Source organism: Geospiza fortis, unplaced genomic scaffold, assembly GCF_000277835.1.
Source record: "Geospiza fortis unplaced genomic scaffold, GeoFor_1.0 scaffold173, whole genome shotgun sequence".
NCBI classification, from domain to species: domain Eukaryota; kingdom Metazoa; phylum Chordata; class Aves; order Passeriformes; family Thraupidae; genus Geospiza; species Geospiza fortis.
The window spans coordinates 446,946-457,175 of record NW_005054334.1 but is presented as its reverse complement, the minus strand read 5'-3'; the positions used below and the strand labels follow the sequence as shown (position 1 = coordinate 457,175).

Genomic DNA, 10,230 nt, shown 5'->3' with positions numbered 1-10,230 from the left:
GAATGGAGTAGCCCCACTCACTGTCATACGCGATGGGAAGCCATGAGGATTCATTATGATATCTGGGCAGATCCCTGTATCACAAAATGGCATGTCTTCCTGAGGAACAATCAGTCCACACACCCCTGCAGAAGAGAAAACATTGCAATTCACAAAACAGCAAACCACCAGCAGGGCTGACGCTCATCACCAGATTTTCTTTAGTGCTTTCCTCCTCCTCTCTTTCTTATGGATCACTTTTTACCCGGACTCATTACCATGACCAGTACTCCCAACCTGCAGACTAGAAGAGAGCCCTAGTCACATGACTGGCAAAATTAGCATACCCTTATGTAATGCTCACAGTGATTTGTGAGTTAGCAAATTAGGGAAGAAAGCTTTGGATCCTATTTTCAGAAGCAACTAAAAGCTTCTGTCCAATCAGACTGGAATAACCCAAGAGAGACCCAGATTTCAAAGCTGATGCTATAATTTCAAGAAAGAAAAAAAATCAGAAATTTGGCCTCTTAGGTTATGCCTTTGGACAGACAGAATTATTATTGATTTTAATTTTATTTATCATATGTATCTTTGCTAAATACTGTCAATAAAAACACATCAAATGGGACTTTGACAGGGGTAAGTAGGGGAAAACAAATAAAAAATAACAAAGATTTTTTTCAGGTAACATCTGTTTGCAGAGTAAAGACTGCTATCAATGAATTACAAAGTGCAATCCACTCCACAGGCTGCTTTTATTTTGTCAGTCCATGAACACAGCCTGTCCCTTTAAAAGTTTTGGAAGCTTTTTTCAGTCTCTATCAGTATTGGATATAAAACAAAGAAAACCCTCCAAACTCTAAAAATATTGCAGAAAGAATAAACAGAAACATGAAAACTCATTTTAAATATCCATCATGCATCTCAAAAATTTCCTTCCAACCCTTATAACTTTCTATAGTGAATTTTGCAGTTCAACATACTGCAGCTATAAACCATCAAGAGATCTAACATTCAAATTCAGGTGTTAAAATGCAGCTGCTTAAGCCCATACTCCTTTGAACCAAAGCTACTGTTTCAGCTGGACAATTTCTTCCAGAAGCCCTTAGAGCTGAAAAAGTCTGCAAGCTATTTGAGACCAGCCTGCTGCAACTGTGGCAGAGCATGCTTTGGGAATAGTCCTGGAGTGGAGGGGGCTCCTGGAAGACTGAGAGTACTGGTTACATCCCTAAAAAGGCATCCCCCGACCAGCCAGTTCACAGGGGGATATCGGCGTCTGCTCAGGAGGGAGCTCCTCTTCCACTGTCCAAGCAAGACAGGGATAGGTGTATGGGACAGTAGTTAATAGAATGAGAATGGTAAGTATGGGGGAAGGGAGGAGAAAAAAACCATCTGGGGCAAGGGTGTGTGTGCTGCTGTATTTCGTTTTTAAACCTATTGAAACTAATTTTCATTGTTCTACTGTGATAAATCAATAACATCCTTCCAGCTCTCCCTGCCAAGGAGCAATCTTTTGCTGAAAATAAAAAAAAAACAACAACAAAACAAAGCAAAAAAAAAACCACCCTCAAACCAACCCACTGTCTCTTCCTTGCACAGCTTTTTTTGCCTTAAATTCTATACATTAATACTCTGTTATATGTTATATCGTGCATACATTCTGCCTTATTTGCATTAACATCTAAGAAAGCATTGGTTGCATCTGGACTTCACGGCACCTGTAAGCCAAGAATTAAATCTCAGCTAACTTAAAATTACTTTAGGCTCTGAAAACCTTTTATATGCCAAGCTGGTTCCCATAGCAGACAGCCACTGTGTTGTTTGTTTTGTGTGAAAGTGAATGATAAAAGATCCATGAAATCGACACAGAAAGGCAGAACAGCAGAAAGAACTGAGGGCTCTCCATCATAGCGGCTTCTACCCTCCGCTGACTTGTGTAACAATAGGACCTACACACCCAACCGCAGATCTAACACAGCTGTGCATTTCATTAGATGAAGAGCACTAGTGACACAAGTAAATAATTAACTTATTCTGGTCCGCTGACTGTGGTTATGAGACCAGTCATAGCTGACAGATTTTAATACAAGTTAACACAAAGACAGCATAATGAGCTTAGAAGTTAAAAACAAAATATTTAGACAGAATCCAGAAATGTGAAGCTTACTAGGCCATTTATAAAGTTTCTATTTTACAGAGGGAAAAAAAAGGGAAAAAAGAAAAAAGGGAAAGCTATAAAGCCTCAGTTCTAAGCTTCTGTATTTTAATAAGTTGCTGAGCCTGTAGCAGATCTATAGCATGTCTGTGTGTATTTAGAGGACAGAGAAGCCTCTTCCTACCCTGTGTTTTAAGAAAGTTCATTCAACTGTTAAAAAAGCTGAAAGATACCTTTCCTATATACAATGCTACTTCTAAAAGTAAGTAAGTGCAATTAATTCAAAATGTAAACTTTATTTTATTCTGCAATTGCTTGCTTTCAGAAGCTCTTTAGGAGACTAATGCTCGCAGGTCTGCACTTTAAGCTCCTCAATGTACTACTCTTTTTTTTTTTTTTTTTTCCAGCAGAGCAGTACCAGGCAAGCAAACAGCTGTAAAAAAGTGACCAAGTGAATTAATCCATGTAAGTGGAATTACCACTTTCAACTGGCCAATAAAACAGTAGAGGAGAGGAAGCTGGATTTAAAACAGCCTCAAGTTCCAAATTCTGTTCAAGTATGAACTGCATTTCACAACTGAGCTGCTCAACTACACCCCATACAATATTCATAAATAAGGCACACTCAAACTAGGAGGCTGTTTTGCTCTGTGGCCCTTACTAGAGGTATTTCTTAACTGTCACTGATTTAGACATCACATGAAAATTGATCCTCAGCATTCATAGAGGACACATGGAATAATTTGGTTTCATTCACTTCCCTTCCTCTCACAATTTTTATATGCTGCATCTGGAATTGAGTAATACAACTTGAGACTAAATTTTATATTGCAGTGGGACTGAATGGCTCTCACCTATACATTCTGGTGTCTCATCTGGGACCAGAATCAAGTACTAACAACCAGAAAAGGCTGCAGACAAAACAAAAACCAAAATCTGTTATTAACGTGGATTAACAAGATGGTTATGTGCTTGAACAAGAAAGCATCTAGCAACTTGCTAATTTCTTTACATTTGAAAAACAAATTAAATTCTAGAAAAGAAACTTCTGTGTATCTATTTTAGAATGTCGCCTTAGAAAGAAAATCAGTGAAAATGCTAAGAAATTCTTCCACAATATCAAAAAGGAAAAAAAACCCTGGATTAATAAGCATGGCAGCTTAATGCAAGGGTAACAGTTTAAATTAGAGTAACCTTAAATCAGACATCCACAGTGGTTTAACATGCAAGTGTAAAACAGCCATGGGCAGTGTTTTTCAATGCTATTGTATGGCAGCCAATAAATGACAGTCCCCTGACTATGCACAATGGCCCCCAGCCCCACACACGCTATCAGCATCAATGCTGACAGCATCTCAAACCCATGTACCTCCACAAGGCACTGCAGCATAAAGAGCCCCTCATCCCTGTACTTTTGTCTGAGTTTCTTTTCCTAATCAGGAGAAACGCAGGTTTCCAGAGCTGGTACCTTTCGTGGGGCTGCTTTTACAGTTTGCTGACAAACACAAGCACAGCCAGACTAAAAGTGTGGTTCGGTGCAGAGGGGGAAGGGGGGCAGCTGGGAGGGGGCAGGGAGAGAACGCAACACTATGGGAAAGTTTTTCACCGGGCAACGATAAGGTGTCTTCTATACACACACATGCCAAATGAAAAAAAAATCATCAAATAAGTCAAAACAACCTAATATAGAAAACTAATTACTACCAGCAGGAGGGACATTAGAGAGCAAAGGAGATGACGTGAATAGAAGCAGCAGCAATACCAGTTTCTATCAGCAAGATAAAAAGAAGCGCGTTACAAAACGTGCTTGTTTACTCGCTCTAATGACATGGTGGTAAAAGCGCTAAAACTGACTTTAAAGGCATCTATTTTAGCTTTGCCAGATTTGCCAGAATTTGGAAATACTCTTGAGAAATAAGACAACATCACATAATTAAGCAAAGTTGTAGCAGTAACACAGTGCTGTATGTTACGGACAAGTGACAGATTTGCAAAAATTAGTAAGGCTGAACAACGAATTCACAGCTGCTTCAAAACTCTCTAATTACATACTGTGTTGGCTAACTAGGCATAAAAGAAGTCTAGAAGAAAAAAGTGCTGCATCACATAAGCTTTGTTCAATACTGAATCATTCACTGATCTATCATATCACTTGCTACATCCCATTTGACATAAGAGGTAAAGAACAGAATTAAAATTAACAGATAAATAATGCATAAGTAAACTTGATTAGTTTTCTTATTAAAAACATCACTCTAAATGAGAGGAGGTGCTAGAAGACAATACAGTTTGTACACTGCTTTCCCATGAGCTGCTGAATGGTCTGATGTGATAAATTTGCATAGTCTGAAGCACACAAAGAGCTGATTAATTGAAACCCTTACAATGCTTCTGGAAGCAGCTATTGTAAAACAATAACCATAGGAACTTTACAAAATACACATGGCTGAATGAGTCAAGAGCTTAATAAAATGTGTGTTCAGGATACACTATTTGGAAACAGAATTAGAGATTTTTATTCAGTGCCATAAAATGCTAAATCACACTAATTTCAGAAGTTCAGTTGAGGATTTACTGAAAAGGTCAGAAGGTTACCTGTTTGCTGCTTGAGATTAAAAATGCTCTAATTTTCTTCTTAAGATAGCAAGCTAAACAGCGGTTTTGCTAAAAATACCCAGAAAAAAACAGTCTGGGAAGTTTTAATGGCATTCTGACATTTTCTCAAATTCAACCCCTGAAGATAAAAACATGGTAAGAAATCCCTACCTTCCCTGATGCCTAATAACTACTAATCATCCGACATTCCTGTAGTCGATTAAGAGCAAATTCTTTTTAATGCCACTTGAACCATTTAATTACTATAAACCCACTGACATTCTATTAGAGATAAAGTACTCATTCTGACTTTTAACATGGGGGGAAATTACACAAGTAGCCATTTGAAACTAATGTTTTATTTTAAATGTTCTGCTTATCTGTACTGTACAAGCACCCATTAAAAGGAAAAAGATAAGTTGATCTCCACTATGAAGTTAGGAAAGCAGATGCTCAAACTATTAAAAATTTCAAAAAGTTAGCAAGGTCAGACCTTGCTAGATAAGAGGGATTGTCATGAAGTTTATGTAGTTTATAATGCAGTGAATGGATTTTGTTGTGACACTAAAGAACATGGTTCATTTAGGAAAACAAAGACCATCTTTCATGAATTTAAACTTGCTTCCTTGTCTTTAGAGTTGTTTAAGTGCAGATACTCCAGAAAGGTTTAATCCTTTATCTTAGATCTTCAGCTATTAAAAAGCTTCTGTTTGCCAGTTCAAACAATCTCTTGCTTAAATACAGTTTTTCCACTCCTCAGGAATACTGTTCAGTATTGCTGCTTAGTTCTGTGATCTACAGGACCTTTGTTAGAGGTGTTAATCCTTTTTCACATGAGAGACTGAGAAATGCTCTTTCAGAGAAGTGCTATATTGCTTTTTTTCACATCAAAGGAGCCCAACTTTTTCCTCATTGTGACTTGTAGCAAAGCAAGAGGAAATCTGGAAATATAATAATTTACTTTGTATGGAACTCAGATGAAGCTTCTTCAGCTTAACAATCCTTTTGCCTTCTGTGCTTTGAAAAGTGACTTTGTTTGAAGAATACAAGATTAAAACAACAAAATAATTAACCAAAATAAGTTTTTTTTTATCCTTCTGGAAAATATATGATGCAACATAGTGAGAACAAAGTCCTGCAGTTCAGGATAAACTGTAACTACCAGAGAGGATTTATTTGTGAGACACTAGAAGCTTAATAACTTTACAGACTATAGAGACAGTCCCAGTCCCAAAGATCTTACTGCAACATCCAGTTTGAAGATGAGTATGAAAAGAAAGCAAAATATTTGCATTTCAGAACACAACTTGGTGCCCTCATTTGTTTGGGGTTTTTTTCCTTCTCCCTATATACTTCTTTCTGAGAAGCCTTGAAGGACAGGCAACCTTTTACAGGCAGCTTGGAAGGAGTGTACTTAAAACACAGACTCACGTGAAAAGAGCATGTCGTGGACAGGTCAGAAGCGGCGACCTTTGCCAATACCATGCTGACATGTGAGAGGACACAAACAAGGCAGCAAATACAGAGGCAGTGACATAGATCTGTGTTATTATAGAGGCCTACAAAATCTACCTACATATTTAATGGAGGGCTTCTCTGTAACAAAAGGCTAAAGCTGGTTTGTGAGATTTAATCTGTTGTATCCCAGACACTTTAAAATTCCTTTACTCTGCTTCCTTCTGCTCCAGTGACAAAGCAGAGCTTTGAAATACAAATCAATTTGGAATACAGGAAAAAGACCATCAAAAAGTTTGAGACATGGTTTGTGCAATCTCTTATTTTGCACATATTTAATTATTTAAAACCCACTACTACTACAATCCCATGAAATCAAATGTCATCTCCATGCATGCCTTCTAGAAAAATATATTCCATAAAAAAAGACTGACAATACAGACAGATATATGCTTTTTCTTCTTCTCACTGAACCAAGGTACTTGCTTGTTTAAGATCATTATATGTTCGAATGGCTCTATGGCAGGCTTAAAGCTAGCAGTCACAAATTACACTTGAAGTTGTAATTGCGTATATTCAGACCCAGATGAGAGAATTAAAAATTCTCTCTCAATAGAAAAAGTTGAACTATTAGTATTACGACTTCTGTTTCATGATTGTCTATATTTTTCTGATAAGACTGATCCTTCCCCAGTTTGATATCAGAGGATGATACTAGATGTTATGTTAAAAAGCTGTCAAAGGAGGTCTTCCCTTTCCTTTTCATGCCTTTTCTCCAGTTCTGCTATTGTCAGTATTGGCTTCTTCACTGTATTGTTAAACTGCAAAACAGTGAACTATACTGTTCTTGTCAGTTATTTTTCTCATTATCTATCAAATGTATCCTCTCCATATTCCTCCTTTCTCCTGTTTACTGTAACGTCTTTTTCTATAATGCACTACAGGGCAGTGAACTGAGAGGTTTACTGCCAGGAAGGCTGTAAGTCTTAGTAAAATGTAGTAATTTGGAATATGATCACTCCCCTGATCACAAGGGATTATTAGTACAGATTGATGTATGGGACTGCTACAGACACATGCCTTCAAATTCTGTAACACAACTGTTGCAATGTTCCCACTCATGTCTCCAAAACCAAGCTGAAAGTGACATTCTAAATAATTGATGAGTTTGGATCTTTATTAGTAGTATTATTATTATAGTCCCAAGCACAGATAGAGGGTGATCAGCCATTGTTAACCTGATGCAGTGCCAGGCGTAATTATGGGTGCCCTCACAGTTTACTACAGCATTTAAGGATATTGCTTTTTATTACTATGGGATTTCCACAGGTAGTTGCTTGCTCTATATTGTGAGATGTCTTATGTGCATTTTGTCATATGGAATGTCTTCAGTACCCTAAAGCCATACTGCAACCTGCCTGACAGAGTTCTGTTTCCTTCTGTCATTCCTCCTTTCCCACCCATGGTTCTACATTTGTGGGGCACTCTTTTTATTATTTGAAATGAATGAAAAAAAGTTCATTTACATTCTGTTCAACTATTCCAATTGGTGCACATTAATAGCCCAAACTAGGAGAAAAAACTAACCTACTTAAATTTTTCAAGTAAATCCCCATAAATATTTATCATGATTAATGAAGCAGCTTTTTTAATATAATTTGGAGGCTTTTTTTTTAAATTCTAATAAGAAAATTTGTCCTGCACAGTACTGATTGCATTATTATAAAATAACTTGCTGCTAAAATACTGCATACCACTTAGGAGAAGGGTTTAATTAGACAAAGCTGAAACTGTACCAAGAAATAGTCATTGCTCTAACAGTGCTCCTAAGTTTTTAAGCACTGTACAACTTCATTGTGTATAAGACTGAAAAAGTATTAGAAAGAGAATCTACACAAAATCTTCCTGAAGGAGGATCTTCCCTTAGAAAAGGAAGAATGGTGCAGTTGAACATTCCAATTGCTCAACTCCTCCTGGTTGCCTCTGAAGCTCTTCCTCCCCTCACTTATCATAACTCTCCTATAAAGCTGCAGTGCAAGAACTAGACTCAGTTTTATAAGGAAAGTCAAGTATGTAATGCTGCTTCCTTACTTTTTTGAAACCTTCAACAGTACTGATTTCCAAATCACTTGGGAACTCAGTGCGAATAGCTTTGTATTTTTAGATCAAAAACCATCTTGAAAATACAATCAGGAAAAACATTTCAATGCTTATCAGAAGAGTTTCTCTTCCTTAATAACAACAGAAACAACAGAAGTATTTCCTGAGAATACAGAGTAATTATAATAATAAGAAATAAATAATAAATAAAATTTAAAAAAAAAACAACACAGTTTTGTGGGTGCGTGGAAAGACACAGTGGAATTACAGGTGATCTTTCAGAGAGCTGGATGTACTGAGAAAGGCTGGTTGACTATTCTTATAGATAATACAAACTTGAGGCAGTATCTGGTAACAGCTGTCACTGTGATCAACTACTGCCTTCTGCACCCATTTTACCTCTTCTGATTGACAGGTCTGCTGTAGGTAGGCATCCTGATCCCCTAACCTGGACACCACAGAAATGTGGATTACAGTGGTTAGCTCTGCATCTCACGACAGGCATGCAGTCTTTCACTTCAGTTATACCTGGCCAGGAGTTATTCGGACAGGACTGCAAGGGGTGTATGGGCTGCAATGGAAAGGATTTGGTAACATCAACATCTTTACCTTTCCATCACATCTGACAAGAGACCAAGCTATGTTCTCAAGCCAAAATAAGACCTAAAAATGTAACAAGATAACAAAACTCAGGTAAAATAGCATGGCACATACACTAACACAGAAGGTCATGCTTCAAATACTACAAATCTTGATTTTCCAAGTGTACAGAATGATGAGAACATATCAAAACCTGTCCCATACTGACACCAATCGGAACAAAACATGCTTTTAAGTTGGTTATGGTCAGGTTGTTTTCAGTTACTTCTTGCTTAACACCCTTTGCATACCTTCCAACTCTTTGAGATTCAGAGGATGATCTGATACTCATATTTTTTTATATTCAGGTCAAAGGGAGTTCACTGCTGTTTTTCAGCAGATACAGATGTAGGTTCCTGATTTTCATTTTTCAAGTAACATTAAAACTTGAGAACTACATGACACCAAGCAGCTTCCAAGTGGGCACTCATTTTCAAGTTTTGGTCTGAAGATCCAGAGCTGCTCCAGATCATGTCCCAGGTGTATTTTTAAAAACATTTCCTTTCTTTCTGGTCTTTGCTGGTGCACCCCTAGTTGTGTTCCTGATTTGCTTCCCTTTTACATCATGGCTCTGAGTTATCTACCTGCAGTCTTGTCTTTAAAGTAGAATGCCTGCACAGACTTCCAAACTTCCCATTTCATCTCTCTTCTTTTCTGTCTGTTCAGAACCTCCCCAGTCTATGACAACCCACTGACAAATCTATCACCTGAATACAAACTGTGACTTAAAAAAAAAAATCCAACCAAACCTCAAAACCCCTGTACTTGTTTGAATTGGGGGAAACTACTGTATTTTTCAGATTCATAGATCAACAAAGAGTAGTTTTTGCTAACAAGTTTTTGTTTCAGAAACATCACTGCTAAATTAGTTGAACTTAACAAAAAAAAAAGGCATATGGCCTTCTACCACTGTATTCATAAAAGATCTGAACCAATCAATGGACACATACATTATGTATGTATAGTAGGCATATACAACAATAATTTATTTTTATTAAATGGGTCCTTTACCTTTCTGCCCATGACGACTGCTAAATTTATCTCCAATTTCTGGACGTCTGGTTTGCCTCAGCAACATTTTGATCAAGAAAGCATCCTCTGCATTTGATGAAATCATTACTTTTTCAATGTAAGAATCAGTGGCACCTTTGTATCTAGTAAAAGAAGCCAAAACACTGGTTTTACTTCTATGAACAAAACACGAGTTACAGACAACTATCTGTGTCTTGGTAAGCTCCTGACCAAACTGTAATCTTTACGGAACTTACATATGAGAAGAAAGGATTTTATATATATATATATATATA

At 37.2% G+C, this 10,230-nt stretch overlaps 1 protein-coding gene across 1 annotated transcript in view; it reads right to left on the bottom strand.

The window, feature by feature from the left end:
• Positions 1–10,230, bottom strand: part of POLR3B (RNA polymerase III subunit B) — a 72,357-nt gene that overhangs the window by 13,434 nt on the left and 48,693 nt on the right. Inside the window, exons 23-24 of the mRNA XM_005421792.2 lie at positions 9,935–10,077; positions 22–125 (exon numbers count right to left, since the gene is read on the bottom strand). Of these exons, the coding sequence (XP_005421849.1) occupies positions 22–125; positions 9,935–10,077 (247 nt within the window). The remainder of the gene's footprint in view (positions 1–21; positions 126–9,934; positions 10,078–10,230) is intronic.